At 55.3% G+C, this 19,546-nt stretch overlaps 1 protein-coding gene across 1 annotated transcript in view; it reads left to right on the plus strand.

Moving 5' to 3' along the window:
• The window catches only part of LOC116954227 (guanine nucleotide-binding protein G(s) subunit alpha-like), a 67,470-nt gene that overhangs the window by 19,844 nt on the left and 28,080 nt on the right, over positions 1-19,546 (plus strand). Inside the window, exon 5 of the mRNA XM_032974787.2 lies at positions 14,804-14,901. Coding sequence (XP_032830678.2) covers positions 14,804-14,901 — 98 coding nt within the window. The remainder of the gene's footprint in view (positions 1-14,803; positions 14,902-19,546) is intronic.

Raw genomic sequence — 19,546 nt, forward strand, 5'->3', positions numbered from 1 at the left:
ATAGAGATTATCCAGGTGAAATATGTCCAGCAAAAACAAATGAAAAAATGCAGGTCTTCGAGTCACGATCGTAATTAGAAATGTAAGTTGATGGCTTCCCGAGATGAGTGTGTGCACTCCTCTAGCACCCTGCAAAATAAGTGGCCAGGCGCCGTGCGGTCGGGGGTCGCGTTGATGTCATCGCGTTTCAACGTCGTCGATGATTACATGAGCCAAACAGCTTCAGCGAAGTCGGCGGTATGTTTTAGAACAAACCTGCACCCAACGCTCGTGTAAAAACGAGTGGAGCGGTGGCGCCGTGGTTATCTCGCTGCGCTATGAACCCTGACCCACCAGAGTTCAATTCAATCCACTCGCCTTCCTCCCACCCTCACACCCTTCACCGACCCACACTGTAACAAAGCGTGATGAAGTATGGTCAAACGAGTCCCATGCTCGGCACGTTGTGGGTAAAGCCTTCGTGCAGCAGTGGACTGACAGTGGAGGGCCGTGCGTGTTGATTGCGTTGATGTTTGTACGCAGTAAGTTGACCGTGCAAGTTTTGAGCGTAATTGGGTGCCAGGCGGTTTTGAAGCATCGACTACAATTAACACGGGTTTGACGTTAAATCCGTTCGATGATCATCACAACCGATCATCGGTTCCCCATAATAAACTATTATCGCGGAAAAAATTTGATCAACATCCCTCAATACACGGCGCTCCGGTACCGCGTGTCGTTGCGGGCACAATGCCCGACGTTTCGCTGAACGTGTTGCGGGAGCTCCCTCTCGGGGGTTTCTGAAAGGCGCTCGGTACGGTTCGAAAACACATCGCTGAGCTTTACAGCACCACCGCGAACACCTAACTGGCCAACAATAACCGTAATGGCAATACCACCACCACCACCTCCACCTGGCTGGAAGAGACCGTGGATGTTAACGCCCTCGCCTGGTATGCAGGAGGTGTTGTGGGTTTGATTCTGACCTTGACGCCTGTGTATTTGTAGTTTGCGTCTCTCTCCCTGTGGTCGAGTAAGATTTTTCTCGGGGTCCTCCGGTTTTTCCCCTCCACATTTAGACTCAACGTCACGCGTTCACGGAGTATTTGGCTGCTGTAAATGTCAACGTGATGAAGAGCTATCATTTGTGGCCAGGTAGTTTCGTTTAATTGAAAAAATGGTTTTTAAGTTTAGTTTTAGAGCAATTTGCTCAATACGGTGACTGCCCGGCACTTGGCGCGGTGCCGTGGCTTCTTGCGGTGGTTCGCGGTCCGAATCTGGCGGGCCGCCCTGGTTGTTAACGGCTGGCATATCAACCGTTGGACACTACTACTTTCTACTACTACTGGTACGCACCGTCCGCTTAAACGGTGGACGTTACGGATCCCCTGTGAAGCCACCGTAAATCACTCTAATTTGGATCACGCGGCAATATCGGCAGCAGTAGCAGCAATTATCACCCTCGACAGCAAAACTCTACCGCAGCCTGGGTCTGTGAGACACGGCGGCGGCAGCAGCAGCAGCAGCCTTTGGTGATTGCGCTGCGCTGTGTGCGAGTGGCGCGAACACCAACTGTACCAACTTGTAATTGTTAAAGCGATTTACGCTTTGGTCCCTTCGCGCTTTATCCCTTGCTTCATTTCGCCAAAATGTCACGAAGGTGTGCGCCGTCCGTTCCACCCAACTCGTCGTCGCATCTGCTCCTCGCTTTCTCTCTCCTCTCTCTCCATCCCCACCGCCTGCCTATGCCGGCAACTCCCCCGCTCGCCCCCCCCCTCCCCACTGGCCCCGCTCCTGCCGCGTGTTCTTTGCGTCGCACGCGTCCGTGCCGGCGCTCCCGCTCGTGACGCTGGGTGTTTTTTCGCTTCGAGCGGCGGCTTGTTTTGAAAAGCCGCGTTTGCATTATTTGCCCCGGTAAGAAAAAAAAAAGGGGGTGGGGGGGGGTGGACGTTGTGATCTTTCTACCGCGGCAATTCACAAACTCCCTTCCCCGGGGATAAATTACACCGAGAAAACCGATCCGGCTTTAGCGATTAAACGCCACCAACCCCCCCCCTCCTCCCACCACCACCGCACCTGCAGCCGTCGTCGTCGCCGCCACCTCCGCAGCCGCGGCTGTTAACACCGCCGCCAAAACTCTCAACGCACGGCGGGCACACTGGGGCCCCCCCTCTAACTTCAGCACCGTCGCTGTGGCACTAGCAGATGAGCCAGTGCTGCTGGCTTTTAGCCACGGTGACGTCAACGGATTCGATGGTGATTCGGAGACGCTCTTTTTAAAGTGAAATTTCTAGCAGGGCCCCGTGGTGAATAGTGCGGCGTCTCCCAACTATTGTTCACGCTTCTACCTGTGTGCCATGAAGAGGGGGCCACACCCCGTTTTGATTTCATTTAAAATTTTCCCCCCTCTGTTAGGGGGCAGCGTTGTTGACGCAGGCGTTGAGTCGGCAGGCGATGTTGCGGCGTCGTTCTATGCGTGTAGTGTGACATAAATGTTACTGTGGCGTAGGGTCGCGTGTCATGAAGTAGCATCCCGTGAGTGTGTGTGTTACGCAGTGCTGTTTTTACGTCCGTCTGTAACGCTGTGTGTGGTGTATCATAGTTGTGGGGAGTCCTAGTGTAGTAGATGGCGCACTGCGCTACGAACCCGGCAACCCGAGTTTGATTCCCCACTCATGGCCAACATCTGTGGCAATTATTTGAACTGGGTCCTGTGCCTCCTCTCCTAGTTCCACTCAGTCTCAAATCAGTACCTGGTGGTGTGGTGTGTAAACATCTCCACGAGACGGTAGCGAATAGCACTTGCCCCAATAGTCTGCTCAGGCTGTCCGGGGGATCTTTGTGTTGTCTTTGGTGTATCATAGTACTGTACATTGTTGTGTGTCGCGGTGTAGGGTTTGTCCCGGCGCGCTGCGTAGCGATGTGTTTACCGTGGTGCCGTGCCGTGTGTGTGCGATGCACAACCGTGGTGTTTCACACCGGCGATCACACCACCAACATTGTCAGAGCGGTGACCATGGAATCGTTGTTGCTCCGCTCCGGCCAAACACCCCCCCCCCCCCCCCCCCCCCCCCCAGTTTGCGTGCGTGTGCGTGTACGTGCGTGTGCGTGTACGTGCGTGTACGTGCGTGTGCTCGTTCGTGCACCTCGCCCCTCGAAGGGGTCCGACGGGACGGAACTGCCGGGAGACATGGGCGGTAGGGGGAGGGGGGAACGGGGGTGGTTGGTGAAAGAAAGTGCTCCAAGGAAGGTGCGTGCTAATTTGCTCCTGGGTTCTTCTGGGCCTCCCACGGTCTGCGAGCCACCACCCCACCGCCCACCATAGCTCACAGCCCCCCACAGCCCCGCCGGCCTGCCCGGGCAGGTTTAGCTGCGTAAGCATGGCCCTGTTGCCCCAAGGTAAACACGGCCACAGGGACGGCCCCTCCCCTGTCTCTCTCATCACTCCGCCGCCGCCAGAGCCGCCGTCGTTACCGCTGCGGGGCCGCTCGGTGTGGTGACGGTCGGTCGTTACGGCCGTGGCCGGGGCGGTCGGTGGCGGCGGGTCGCGGGCTTTGGCAAATTGCGGTGGAGCGTTTTCCCGCTCGGGCCGGACCGCCCGCCTAGGATGTCGCGTGTCTGACAACAATGATGATGATGATGATGCTAATAATGATCTCGATAACAATGGCAGTGGCGACAATGATGATCAGCCGGCACCACCGCGCGTCTTGCTTGCGTTGCGAAGTCTGCGTCGGGAGACGGAGAGCGAGAGGGGCGGGGGGTGCACGCGCACCCGGGCGACTGGTTTTACTTGCGTTCGACCCGGTCAGGTGCGGCCCCAGCCCGGCCGCACCTGAGTGGGCTAATCAGACCCCCGGGGAGATACGCGGAGACACGCGCTTTGTGCCCGTGCCACCGGATGTCGCGCAGCGCTCTGCCGTAAATTGGTCATCGGAGACTTGATTGGGGGGGGCGGCGGAGGTGGCGTGCGAGATGAGCGGAGGCGCGGCGCGGCGTGGCGCGGCTTAGCCCTCTTGGCAGGAGAGTCCTTCCTTCCCGGCGCTGAATATTAGATAAGTTCGCTCGACGGCCGCTGGGCACGCGCCGCTTGCGCCCGCGCGCAATCCAAATCGGCGAGAGGGTTCTCCCCAACTGCCCACCGCCTCCGCTCTCAAACCAAACCCCCCCCCCCCCGGATATGGAAGGTGGCGGCGGCGGCAGCAGCAGCAAGACGCGGATTTCCGCGCTCGGGTTCCCTGCCTGCTGCGGATCCGGCCGTAGTAGGTTCCAGCCCCAGCAACCGGGGGGGGGGGCAGAGGGTCTTAGCACGATGCCACACGGCCGAAGAGAGACGCGCGACGCACCGGTAGCGCCGTGCCGCAGCGCTACGGCGCCTCCCAGAGAAATGAGCGCTTTGAGGCCGTTGGTGCTCGCCCTCCCGAGCCGGCGGTGAGCTTTCGACGCGTTCGTGGCGTGCGCGAGTCGACAGGACAAAACCCACTCGTTGAATTCCCCAACCAAGTGGTACTTATTTTATCGACCCCCCCCCGCTCCCCCCCCCCCCCCAGAAGGGATGATGGGCTGAGTCAACCCGTCCCCCTCGACAACCAGAGGTTTGAACTCGCGACCTTCCACTTGCGAGCCGCTCGCTCTGCCCCGCTGAGCAAACGCTGCCTCTTGGAGTAGCAGCCGCGTTTACGAAGCCAGCAGGTGAACCGCAGGCCCCCCTCCCCCCCGCTGAGACCCACGAAGCAGCATTGGGTCCCTTTCACAAGGGCTACGCAAAGTTAATTTACAATTCAAGAATGTTTCAAAATATACAGAACAAACCTTGAGCAACGATGATCAAAATGAAAATGCGCACAGGTATATGACGTAAGGAGGTGCATTAATTACACTTACAATGTGATATGTACAAGCGCAGGAGGGCGTGGGTTCGATCCCGACCCTGATGCCTGCTGTATATTTGGAGTTCACGTGTCTCTCTCTCTCTCTCTCATCATCATCATCATAGTGCCTAGGAGATGTTAACTAACTCGCCTGGTATGCAGGAGGTCGTGATGAGTTCGATCCCGACCCCTGATGCCTGCTGTATATTTGGAGTTCACGTGTCTCTCTCTCTCTCTCATCATCATCATCATCATAGTGCCTAGGAGATGTTAACTAACTCGCCTGGTATACAGGAGGTCGTGATGAGTTCGATCCCGACCCTTGATGCCTGCTGTATATTTGGAGTTTGCATGTCTCTCTCTCATCATCATCATCATAGTGCCTAGGAGATGTTAACTAACTCGCCTGGTATACAGGAGGTCGTGATGAGTTCAATCTCGACCCTTGATGCCTGCTGTATATTTGGAGTTTGCATGTCTCTCTCTCTCATCATCGTGCCTAGGAGATGTTAACTAACTCGCCTGGTATACAGGAGGTCGTGATGAGTTCGATCCCGACCCTTGATGCCTGCTGTATATTTGGAGTTCGCATGTCTCTCTCTCTCATCATCATCATCATAGTGCCTAAGAGATGTTAACCAACTCACCTGGTATACAGGAGGTCGTGATGAGTTCGATCCCGACCCTTGATGCCTGCTGTATATTTGGAGTTTGCGTGTCTCTCTCTCTCATCATCATCATCATAGTGCCTAGGAGATGTTAACTAACTCGCCTGGTATACAGGAGGTCGTGATGAGTTCGATCCCGACCCTTGATGCCTGCTGTATATTTGGAGTTTGCGTGTCTCTCTCTCTCTCATCATCATCATAGTGCCTAGGAGATGTTAACTAACTCGCCTGGTATACAGGAGGTCGTGATGAGTTCGATCCCGACCCTTGATGTCTGCTGTATATTTGGAGTTTGCGTGTCTCTCTCTCCCCGTGGTCACATGGATTTTGTCTCCACATTTAGGAACATGCGTTTAGACTATTGACATTATTTTTGCTGCTATAAATGTCCAAATGATAAGCCACTTTGTTGAGGTATCATTTGTGGCCAGATCACTTTTGGACAATAAGTTAATACCGCAGTGGGCTTTGCCTGGTAGGATGAGGATGGTTTAGTGTTGTATTTTTACGTGTTTGAGTGATTTGTTTACTTTGTACTCCTATCGTGTTTTTGTACTGTTTTTTTGTTGTAACGTTCTTACCCGCCCCAACTGAACGACTGTGAAAAGAGCTTTATAGCTCATCGGATTCCTCCAGTATGAATAAATATTCTCATTATGACACTGTGCCACACCACAGTATAATACGCCCCTAATACAGAGCAACACACAGGCTGCACTATAAGTTACTTTAATTGTTTTTACTTTTAATACAAATGTGTAAATTAATACGAGTCACATTTTTTGGTGATTAAAGGGTTTGTCTGTTCCTTGATAGCTACCGATAGTGTAACTATTCAAACCCCAATTCACAAAACTGGACATTGGATAACATTGGTCAAATGGAATTCTCTTCACGCCCCCTTGACTCCAATTCTTATCATCCACTCAGTCTATCTCTACTGACCTTTCTGTGTATGTGCCATGAAGAAGGCCATAGCCTGAAATGTCTCCCATTATATACATTTTATTGTAAGGCCACACACGGTAGTTATTGAAGAATCACTTTAATAATTGTGATTGTGTACCACAGCACCACCAATTAATCTGCACTACAGCGTACCACATTACAGTGTAGTGCACCGCATTACAATAGAATACACCACGGTGCACCCAAACCACGACGCAGGACACTCACTACAACTTGGCGCACAGTGATGCATACCACCACTGGTCATGCTGCGATGCACCACACCACGCTACGGCACAACACGACAAAGCCATTCGACACTATGCCGCCCTGCAACACGATGCACGTGACCACGACGCACCACGACGTCACAAGCATCGCGCCATACGACAGCACAGAAGAGGCATTGCGACATACGCAGCGCACGCAGAACGCCACGCAATAACCCGCATCACACCACAGCACACCACAGCACAAACCACAGTACAGCGCACAAACCACAGTACAGCGCACACAGTATCCCACGGGACAACACAGTACACACAGCACACCACACTATGCCACAGCATACACAACACACTAATACACTGCACCACGGCATACCCAACACACCACCCCGAACTCTTAACGCCCAGCGGCCCACACCGCGCCACGCTAGGCGAGCCCTGGGCCCTGTGCACGTTGGGCGATCGAGAAGGGCAGCTGGCGGGAACCTACCTTTTAAATATTTACTCTTTACCGAAACAAAGACCCTATTTTGGGCCGCCTCATGTTTACGCCACGGACGTTTTGTTGTTGTTGTGGCCCCGTTTATTTGTCCGTATTGTTCGTCGACATCACGGCCGCAACGAAAGCGCGCCCCTCGCCTCGTCGGATTGGCGTCCGCGAGCGTTGCCGCGGCAGCCTCGCAGATCCCCCAGGGCTCCGCCGCCGGGGCCAGGGACTGGGCGGGAGGCTAACAAACACCACTGAACCCGCTTGGGGTGCCCCCGGTCGTGCCCTGTGGCTTCTCCGAGCGGAGTGTCGTACCGCGCGTTGTTCGGCGTGACGTCCCGACGTTCCTTCGCTCCACGTGCTGTGGGAGCTCCGTCCGGGGCAAGCGAATTCGGTCTCCCCAGCAGCGGGCGGAGCGAAGTGCGTCGTAACGTCGTGTGACGGAGTGACGCGCGGTACAATCCGAATAACGGGTCGTCTCAGATAGCAGCAGCCTTATAGCAGCAGCAGCAGCACCACAGCCGCAAAGTTCTACACTAGTGGTATGAACACACGCATGTTGAACTTCTTTTGCACGGTACGTAGCCAACCGTGCTGACCGGAGGTGGCCGGGTACGACCGTTGCTAAATTCGGTGACCGTATTCGATTACCGGTTCCGTGACTTTGGGAATCGATAATGGTTTCTGTAAATTATTATTTTAAAAAAGTGTCATCTGGGCTGCAATGCGATTTATTCAAGCAAATCGATTACTTCACCGGTTATCGGTTAGGTTATTCAACCGATCACAAAAACACGACGTTGTAAAAAAAAGAAAATCACCTCTGTAAGCACTGCCCCTGGATGGGAGGTGACGCGGGCATGGTGCTTGTGACGTCATGGGTATCTTCATCCGCGTGGCGCTAGGATAGGCCTATTGTAGGGCTTTGTTGTGGGGGGGGGGTGTGATGGGGTTGGCTTCTGCTATTCGGGAAGGGCGATGTGGGGCCGCGGTTGCTCCGTTTTTAAAGGGGTCCCGCGTAATTGACCACGGGGGAAGTGGTCGATCACTGTTATTTTTTTAAATTCAGTGAGTCGAGCCAATCGTCCCCCCTCTTGACGAACACCCTACCGAGCAATCCGGGGCCTCGTGTGTGTGTGTGTGTGTCCCTCCCCACCCTTCGCCCCCGCACCGTGGAACCGTGCTAACTCCGTTAACAAAATTAGTGGCGGCCAGTATTCGTTGACAGTGTTTATTTATAATACAGTTTTTTTCGGGTTGGGTCGCATAAATATAAATGTATATTCTTAGCTCTTTCGGTAAAGTCACGTTGAAGGGAAACAATAAAATAATAAAAAATATATAAAACAATAAATCAAAATATAAATGTGTCGTTAAACCCGCCACCACCCGACACGGCCAATGTAAATGTTGTGGGTTTGCTTTCCAACACCGGTTTTGCTGTGCCTGTAACGAATTGGCCACGTTCTGTTTACGTGACGAACCTTACTAATTGGCTGTGTCGGGTGGTGGCGGGTTTAACGACACACATTGGTATTTACGCGATCTAACCCAAAAAAAACCTGTTATTATGGATGATGTTGGTCGCGAAAGGCGACCAAAGTGTTTATTTAGTTTATTTCCTGCCGGGGGCACGACGGCTGAGCGGACCAAAATCGCCCCCCCCCCCGGTGAGTCGATGACAGCGGCCGCTGCCCGTTGCCGCCGCGGTCGCCGGCGCGGGCGTGGACGCCAGCGCAACGCGAGCACGGACGCGAGCACGGGCGTCAACGTCCGAGTGAAGGCGCGGACCCAGATAATTTAGTAGCCTTATCACGGACTGCAGTTCCTAGAGGGAAGACCAAACATGGTAATTGGCAGTGTGTAAAAAGTAATTTTTATTTTTTTTACAAAACGAGTTCGCTGATTGGCTGACGTGATAATATTGGGGGGGGGGGGGCGGGCGGCTGGGGGGGGGGGAATGGTTTACCCCCCCCCCCCTCACTCACGTTTCAACAACTTAAGAGCGTTGGGCTCAACTCTTTTACTGCACCAGGCACGGCGGGGACCCAAGAGGGAACAAACTTCGTGAAATCGGCAGACTCGGACGCACGCGACCACGAACGCCACGACCAAGTCTGCATTCTAAAATAAAACCCGCCGACCGAACAAACACTGCCGTGGCTCCGCTCCTGACGGCGGTGGCGGTGGTTGTGTAGATGGGGCGGGAACTCTACGGGCGGGAGGGTTTAAGGGTGGCGGTGGGTGCGGTGGTTGCGATGGTTGCGGTGGTGGTGTGGTGAGCACCCCCCCCCCCCCCGTGAGTGACGGTTGCGGTTTGTTCGGCTTGCCCGGTGCGTGAGGCCTGATCCACGTGTTTGCTTGGTCTAAAAATAGACTGCGGGGAGTTTGCTGTCTTGTTGGCGGCTGTGTTTGTGTGGTAATTTTAGAGCAGATTTTAAATGGTCGGGGCTTCTGTCAACCCTCCCGATGATTGCACACATTCGCGCTTGCAAGTATCCCCCCTGTACAGTACAAAGACAAAAGATCTCCAGTCTGGCCTTACAACGGGCTGTTGGGGAAAGTGCTTTTAGCGGTGCCTCCGTGAAAGCCAGCAGCGGCGCACACAAGGAGAGGTGGTGGTGTGGCCGGCACCACGCCCAGCCACCTTTGTCTCCCCAGCTCCAACGCTTACGCATCGGAACAGGGTGCTCTGTGTAAGGCTGTAGGGATATTCAGGAGGGCCCAGGACTGGCTCATGAAGTCTCAACTGATGATAGCCATTTCGCACCTCCGATTAGCACGGTTGGCTACGTAGTGTGCGAAAGAAGTTCAACATACGTACATCCGTGGCTGGGAATCGAATCGGTCACCCCAGGGTGTGTAGCACTACCGCTCCGTAATAATACAATATCACAATCTCGAGCAGAGTATTTATCCTGGAAAAATCCGATCTTTTACTGATGTCCAGTAATGATGACGATGAACGTAATGCAAATTATTTATTTAGGAAAGCCCTTGGTGGGTCTCAAGACTCCTTTTGAGGAGGGTTGCTGCCACGTCGGGGATGTTTGGCCAATTTCAGTAATGAGAGTTTGGGGCTTCTTGTGCGAGGAAACAGAAGAACCCGGAGAAAGCTCGTGCGTGCACTCAACACTTGCTTCTTACTGGCCGCACCTTCCTATCGCACCATCGCTCCCCATATATACACGGACACACGCATGCACGCGCACACATACATACATACATACAAAGACAAAGGTCCCCCCGTATAGCCTTAACAGGCTGTTGGGGCAAGTGCCGCTAGCGAGCAGCACCTATAAAGGCCGGCATGGCACATGAGGGGGTGTGGCGACCAGCACCACGCCCGGCCACCTTTGTCTCCCCAGTGGCGATGTTTACACACCGCACCGGGTACTCATTTGAGGCCGAGTAGACCTTGGGGGAGGCCCAGGACCAGTTCCGATAATCGTCACCGGTGTTGGGCGTGAACAGGAATCGAACTCGCATCACAGCGCACCAAACGCTACACTACCGCTCCCCCATCGCACACGCACACATCCACAGAGACACACACGTACACAGATAAACAAAGTCAGTTCATCCGAGTACATCTGATAATGCGGTATTTTATGAGCATTTGCACCTTATCATGCGGGACAGATTGCTTCTAACCGAATCGCAGTCCTAATTGCTTCGCATGCTATGCCCAAGTGAAAAGCCACTTCATGATTACACTCACGATTACCCGACACCTTTAAGCGCGTCCGAAATGTACGTTCGACATCCTGCGACTGGCCGCCCACCCCCCTACCCCCCCCCCCCCATAAAACCTGGAATGTCAGGGTCAAGGTGCACTCGCATGTGCAAAAGAGGACCACACACAGCAAAGACAAAGGCCCACCGTATACCCTTTAGCGGACCGTCGGGGCAAGTGCTGTTCGCGAGCACCTACAAAAAAAGCCGGCGAGGCACGTGGCGGGGAGGTGACCAGCACCACGCCCGGCCGCCTTTGTCGTCTCCCTCGTGACGATTATCCCACGTCGCACCAGGTACTCGTTTAACGCAGAGTCGACCTAGGGGGGAGGGGGGGGGCCGGGGGCCCCCCCTGTGGCAGGTTCGGGCAAGTCATCGCCCGTGCTGGGCGCGAGCGGGGATTGAACTCGGGTCGCCGGCGTCGTAGCGCAGGGCGCCGACCGCTGAGCCACCGCACGCGCGCGGTCCGCGCCCCGAGATGCGAGGACACGCGGGAGGGACGCTAGGATTTGCGCTCCTGAAGGAATCTTCCGGCGCGATTCAGCTCAAGTTGAACTTGGAGAGGACAAGAGTCTCCTTTGCAGCAGTGACCTCTGGGGGCGTTAGTCTGCCGTTAGGGGGTGGGGGGGGGGGGCGATGATCGAGTTGTGGGCTCACGTCCCAATTCCGCTTCTGCGATCGCCGTTGACACCATCAAGAACTCGGATCCGCAAAGAATCATTGTTGAACAGAGTGGAACACAGCGGACGTCCAGAATAAACTCCTCGTTCAAGACCGAAACATCGTTGCACATCCTGGATTTGATGTTCAACCTCCTCCTCGAAGACACTGGTGGAACGATGGACCGCATCATCAGTACCACCGATAGGCCGGTGCGCCACATATCCTTCACGGATGGGAAAACTCAAGACACAAGCCGCACCTGCTGTGACTGTGGCCATGCAACCCAGACTATGAACCGCTGAAGCCCTCCTGTCGTCGCGGCGGCAGCAGCAGCAGCAGCAACAGCAGTAGCAGACCTCGCCATTGGCATCGCGAGCCCCTCAACCGCGTATAAATCGCGCGCAAGAACAGAACGGCGAAAGGGGAAGCGAAGCGTCGGCCGTGGTGCCGAACAACACGGGAGTGACGAGACTTGAAAGGCCGCGTGCCGGAGAGGCAGGGAGAGGGCTAAACGGCACAACCACGAAAAACACAAACGCAGTTGTGTTCTAACAGGGACTGCGTCACGCGGCCCCAAATCGCGCACCTTCACCGCTCGGCATTCGCCCGCGAGAGAGCCCAGTGGGTGAGAGGTGCAAAGTGCCAGACACCGCAGGACATCAAGGAACATCTGACAGATTCAAATTGTTCCGGCAAGCGGGTCACGGAACACGCAGGCCACCGTTGTCATCGCTAAACCCGGCCACAATGGGCCACGCTGTGTTTCAGGCCCAGAGGTCACTTGTGCCAATGGCCCCAGCAGGCTTATACGCCAGCCCCGCAGCCCCCCGTGGGTCACTGGGCCCACCCCGTCCCCCCCCCCCCCCACCCCCCCCCCCCCTCGGTGCTAAAAGAACTGAGCATTTGGTGCTCATCTCCCGTTTGTTTACAGGTCTGGAGATCCACTTTCCCACATAGCGACTGGTGGCCTGAGTCAACCCCCCCCCCCCCCCCCCACGAGCCAAGATTTGAACTTACGACTTTCTGATTGCGAGCCGCTGGCTCTGCCGCTCGAGTCGCCTGGCCGGCCGGTGTTACCCAAGCAAAGAGCCTCTTTACGGTGATATTGGACTGTACTCATGATAATCTACACTTTTAACAAGTGCCTGAAATGCACGTCCGAAACTGTGGAACTGTCCACCCATAAAATCTAGTGCGTCTGGGTCAAGGTGCATCAACGCTACATCCCAACGTGTCGCAGGGTTCCCCCCCCCCCCGTGTTGCGTTACCGGGGTCCCAGTGTGTGTGACCAGGGTTCCTGTGCGTGTGACCAGGATCCCCGAACACATTCCCGGGGTTCACCGTGCGTGTGACAGGGATCTCCCGTGCGTTACCGGGGTCCCCACGTGTCTCCGGCACTCCTCGTTTCGACAAACGGGGGCCCAGCTTTTCTCACTTTGGTCAACGACTTGACGTTCGTTCTCGTCGAGACTGTCACTCATTGCGTTTCGCGACGAAAAACGTCACCGCCGTCTCCGTCCGTCACCGATCGTTGTGGGCAGGTCGCCAGGGGCGGATGATGGCGTTGTGGCCGTCGAGCCGTCCTGGTGGGAAGTCTGGGCCGTCGGACTCTAACCCGCGTCCTACATCTCGCGAGACCTTATCAGCGAGCGGTGAACTTGAGCCTTTAAATACATCTGTGCCCTTGTGCATGTGCACCCCCAGTTTGTGTACCCCAGAGCACGTACACCCGTGGTGTGTGCGCACCCCAGAGCGTGCGCGCGCCCCAAAGCGTGCACACCAGAGTGTGACTCTACATCTCGCGAGACCTTATCAGCTGGTAAACTAGATCGTGTGTACACCACAGCGTGTGCACACCACAGCGTGTACACCCCCAGTTTGCGTTAGTTTAGCGGGTTAGCGAGCGGCACGACCCGCTCACGGCCAAACACCAGTTGACGATTATCTGAACTGGTGCTGGGCCTCAGCCTCAAATGAGTACCTGGTATGGTGTGTAAACATCGCCACTGGGGAGACAAAGGTGGCCGGGTGGCGACCCACCCCCTCCTGTGCTGTGCCGGCCTTCATAAGTGCTCGCGAGCAGCACTTGCCCCAACAGTATTACAGACTCTACGGGTGATCTTTGTCTTTTGTCCCTTTCTATATGTGCTTGTCTCGTGTGTACACGTGTACATTTGTGTGTGTGTGTGTAGGTGGAGTGGTGGTGCAGTGGTTTGCGCACTGCGCTACGAACCCAGCGACCCGAGTTCGATTCCCGCTTTTATCACTAATATCGGTGACCTATATCTTGACACCGGTTATGGGCCTCCCCTTGGTCGACTCGGCCTCAAACGAGCACCCGGTGCAATGTATAAACGAGGCTAAGGCGGCCGGGCGTGGTCCTAGTCCCGCCCGACCCCCTAGCGTGCCATGCCGGCCTTCGTAGGTGCTGCTCGCTAACAGCACTTGCCCCAGCAGCCGGAGAAGGCTATACGGGGGATCTCTATGTTCCGTGTGTTTGATTGTGTGCGTGTGTGAATGGCAGTGGGGAACGGTAGTGTAACGGTTAGCGCTACGCTGCGCTACGAACCTGGCGACCCGAGATCGATTCCAGCTCACGGCCAACACCAGTGACGATTATCTGAACTGGTCCCGCGTCTCCCCTAGGTCGACTCAGCCTCGAATTAATACCTGGTGCAGTGCGTAACACATCGCCACTCGGGAGACAAAGGCGGCCCGGCGTGGTGCTGTCCACCCACCCCCTCGTGTGCTGTGCAGGGCTTCAAAGGTGCTCGCTAACAGCACTTGTCTCAACAGTCTGTTAAAGGCTACACGAGGGATCTTTGTCTTTGTCAGATGGTGCCCCAGCACGAGGGGCTTGTTTTGGTGGAAGGCCTACCCTGGTTGTCCACGTCATGTGGCTTTCTAAATTGTTGTTTCAGGAGTAGCCCGGTACAGAGCACAAACCGCGACGTAGGGACGAGTTTAGAGAAGGCAGCAGAGTGGGCTCGCTGCCACGCTCAGTTGAGACCGCCAGCAGTGTGTATGTGGTTTTTTTTTATATGGGGAAGCGGAAGGTGAGGGAAGAACTTAAGAAAGTGGAGGGAGCGAAGGGGGGGGAAAGGGGGGGGGGTTAGATCATTGCATGTCCCTTAAACGTAGAAGACTACCGTGCAGTCTGATCTAATATTATTCTGACGTGTGTGTGTGCGTGTCTGCGTGTGCGTCCGTGTGCCGGGTTCCTAGGAGTTCTACGTCCACGCCAAGGCACTGTGGGAGGACGACGGGGTCAAGGCCTGCTTCGAGCGCTCCAACGAGTACCAGCTCATCGACTGCGCAAAGTAGTGAGTGCGCCCTCCTCGCCCTCTCGCCCGCACACACTCGCCGCTCGGCCCTTGCTCGCCCGCGCGCGCCGGTCGGCCCTTGGCCGCCGTCGCCTGCACACGCTCGAATCTCGACCCGGCAATTATCTCGTGCGAGCGAGCTGCCACAACGGAGTGACAGCCGGCACGCTCCTGGACTCGCGATCCGATCTAGAGGTCGCCGATTCCGGCGACGCAGCGAGTCGTGTATTTTAAACTGCCGCCCCCCCCCCCCCCCCCCCTTGCCAATGCCATCCGTGCCGGATCGTCCTGTTCTTGAGTGAGGCAGCTACTGACCTGGGCCATTTTATAATTCTTACCGGTGGCGTTAAAAGTTGCCGTGTTTGTCCGTTGCGTGGTAATGAAACCTTACTAAACTGGCCGTGTCGAGTGGTGGCGGTGGGTGTAACGACACATTGATATTTATGCGCTCTTACCCAAAAGACCTCTATTATGGATCATATTGGTCGCAAAAGTCTACGATATGTTAAAATAACAATAACTTAAATCCCCCTCTGCAGACAATGCGTTGACATGGAGTTCCCCCCTCCTCCGGTGTTGTGAGACATTCTTCTTAACAGCAGTGCGGTGGTAACCCTAGTACCACCGCTGCGCCGTGCTTGCCACCGCTCTGATGGATGGCGCGGAGACGGCGCCGGCGTTGCCACCGCTGTGGTCGGTAGCGCGGATGCGGCGCCGGCGTTGCCACCGCCGTGGTCGGTAACGGGGAGGCAGTGCCGGCGTTGCCACCGCTGTGGTCGGTAGCGCGGACTCTTGGGCCTTCCGGCGTGAGCCCTGCTGGATCGTGCTCGGGGCGACGTCGTGGACGTCTGCGATGTTACTCGCGTGCTCTCGGTCATCATTAGTTTATATTTTCGCTTACGTCACGGCGAGTGACGCACCTGAGCGGTCTCATCGCGTCCCCCGTGGATGCAGGTACGGGGCCGCAGGGGAGCGTGGGGGGGGGGGGGGTCATTATTCCGGGAAGGACCCAGCTGGTAATGAGTACCCCCAGCAAAGGCCTGCGTGTGTCGTTAACCCCCAGCAACAGCCCCATACCAGCACGATGAAGCTTTCACACTGACGCACGGTAAACCGCACACACGGCAACCGGACAGCAGCAACAACACTTGAGTGATGACGGTGACGTCACCACAGCGCCTGCGCCAGGCTAGGTGCACCTTGAGGCTGTTGCTTGGAAGTGTGCAAGACCCGCTGCTGGCAGTAGGTCACAGGACAGACTCCCCCAGGGTGTTACAGGTCGACTGGCAGATGACACGCACACCACACACTAACCCACACACGCCTCGGACACTCAATCACTCGCTGCACACACCGCACACTCCCTACACACCCCAAAAAGACAAAGGCAAAGATGCCCTGTATAGCCTTTAACAGACTGTAGGGGCAAGTGCTGTTAGAGAGCACTTATGAAGGTCAGCACGGCACACGAGGGGGTGGGTAGCAAGCACCACGCCCGGCCGCCTTTGTCTCCCTAGTGGTGATGTTTACACACCGCACCAGGTACTCATTTGGCCCAGGACCGGTTCAGATAATCGTCACCGGTTTTGATGGCCATGAGCGGGAATCAATCTCAGATTGGCCGGGTTTGTAGTGCATTGCACGAACCGTTGCACCATGCGCACACACCCACACACCTCACAAACACACACACACCAACCCATACACCTGACAAACACACACACACCAACCCACACACCTCATACACACACACACCAACCCACACACCTCACACACACACACCAACCCACACACCTCATACACACACACACACCAACCCATACACCTGACAAACACACACACACCAACCCACACACCTCATACACACACACACCAACCCACACACCTCACACACACACACCAACCCACACACCTCATACACACACACACACCAACCCATACACCTGACAAACACACACACACACCAACCCACACACCTCATACACACACACACACCAACCCACACACCTCATACACACACACACACCAACCCATACACCTGACAAACACACACACCAACCCACACACCTCATACACACACACACCAACCCACACACCTCACAAACACACACACACCAACCCACACACCTCATACATACACACACCAACCCATACACCTGACAAACACACACACACCAACCCACACACCTCATACACACACCAACCCATACACCTGACAAACGCACACACGCCAACCCACACACCTCATACACACACACACCAACCCACACACCTCATACACACACACACCAACCCACACACCTCATACACACACACACACCAACCCATACACCTGACAAACACACACACACCAACCCACACACCTCATACACACACCAACCCATACACCTGACAAACGCACACACGCCAACCCACACACCTCATACACACACACACCAACCCACACACCTCATACACACACACACCAACCCACACACCTCATACACACACACACCAACCCATACACCTGACAAACACACACACACCAACCCACACACCTCATACACACACCAACCCATACACCTGACAAACGCACACACGCCAACCCACACACCTCATACACACACACACCAACCCACACACCTCACAAACACACACACACCAACCCACACACCTCATACACACACACACACCAACCCATACACCTGACAAACACACACACACCAACCCACACACCTCATACACACACACACACCAACCCATACACCTGACAAACACACACACACCAACCCACACACCTCATACACACACACACCAACCCATACACCTGACAAACGCACACACGCATACACACTAGCCCAGCCACACACCTCACACACATACACACACCTCGCACACATACACACTAGCCCAGCCACACACCTCACACAAACACACCAACCCACCTTACACACTGCACTACCTTAGCCACACACCTCACACACACACCTACCCACACACACTTCGCACACACACACCAACCCACCTCACACACACACATCAACCCACGCACCTCACAAACACCAACCCACACATCTCACAAATACATACAAACACACCAACTCGTATCACACACACACCAACCCACACACCTCACAAACACACACACACCAACCCACACACCAACCCACACACGTCACAAACACACACACACACCAAGTCACACACCTCACTATCACACACACCAACTCACACACCTCACTATCACACACACCAACTCACACACCTCACACTCACCGTAGCCCAGCCACACCCACCCAGCCGTCTCATGTTGTCACCTCCGCGCAATGCCCCGGCGGCGGTCCCCCTTGCTAAGCATCACACGCCCGGGACCGCTGCCCCCCCCCCGTGCCCCTCCCCGTGTTTATCTGCGTCGCCGCTATTACTCGACTTGAATTTACGGAGCGAGTTAAACTTGTCTCCCCCAGTAAACCTGTCTCCCCCCAGTAAACCTGTCTCCCCCAGTAAACCTGTCTCCCCCAGTAAACCTGTCTCCCCCAGTAAACCTGTCTCCCCCAGTAAACCTGTCTCCCCCAGTAAACCTGTCTCCCCCAGTAAACCTGTCTCCCCCAGTAAACCTGTCTCCCCCAGTAAACCTGTCTCCTCCAGTAAACCTGTCTCCCCCAGTAAACCTGTCTCCCCCCAGTAAACCTGTCTCCCCCAGTAAACCTGTCTCCCCCAGTAAACCTATCTCTCCCAGTAAACCTGTCTCCTCCAGTAAACCTGTCTCACCCAGTAAACCTGTCTCCCCCAGTAAACCTGTCTCCCCCCAGTAAACCGGTCTCCCCCAGTAAACCTGTCTCCCCCAGTAAACCTGTCTCCCCCAGTAAACCTGTCCCCCCAGTAAACCTGTCTCCCCCCAGTAAACCTGTCTCCCCCAGTAAACCTGTCTCCCCCAGTAAACCTGTCTCCCCCAGTAAACCTGTCTCCCCCAAGTAAACCTGTCTCCCCCAAGTAAACCAGTCTCCCCCCAGTAAACCAGTCCCCCCCAGTAAACCTGTCTCCCCCAGTAAACCTGTCTCCCCCAGTAAACCTGTCTCCCCCAGTAAACCTGTCTCCCCCAGTAAACCTGTCTCCCAGTAAACCTGTCTCCCAGTAAACCTGTCTCCCCCAGTAAACCTGTCTCCACTCAGTAAACCTCTCTCATCCAGTAAACCTGTCTCCCCCAGTAAACCTGTCTCCCCCCAGTAAACCTGTCTCCCCTAGTAAACCTGTCTCACCCAGTAAACCTGTCTCCCCCAGTAAACCTGTCTCCCCCAGTAAACCTGTCTCACCCAGTAAACCTGTCTCCCCCCAGTAAACCTGTCTCCCCCAGTAAACCTGTCTCCCCCAGTAAACCTGTCCCCCCCGGTAAACCTGTCCCCCCAGTAAACCTGTCTCACCCAGTAAACCTGTCTCACCCAGTAAACCTGTCTCCCAGTAAACCTGTCTCCCCCCATTAAACCTGTCTCCCCAGTAAACCTGTCTCCCCAGTAAACCTGTCTCCCCAGTAAACCTGTCTCACCCAGTAAACCTGTCTCCCAGTAAACCTGTCTCCCCCCATTAAACCTGTCTCCCCAGTAAACCTGTCTCCCCAGTAAACCTGTCTCCCCCGGTAAACCTGTCTCCCCCGGTAAACCTGTCTCCC

The sequence above is a fragment of the Petromyzon marinus genome, chromosome 54 (genome assembly GCF_048934315.1).
Source record: "Petromyzon marinus isolate PM22_M1 ecotype Great Lakes invasive population chromosome 54, UKy_Petmar_22M1.pri1.0, whole genome shotgun sequence".
NCBI lineage: Eukaryota > Metazoa > Chordata > Hyperoartia > Petromyzontiformes > Petromyzontidae > Petromyzon > Petromyzon marinus.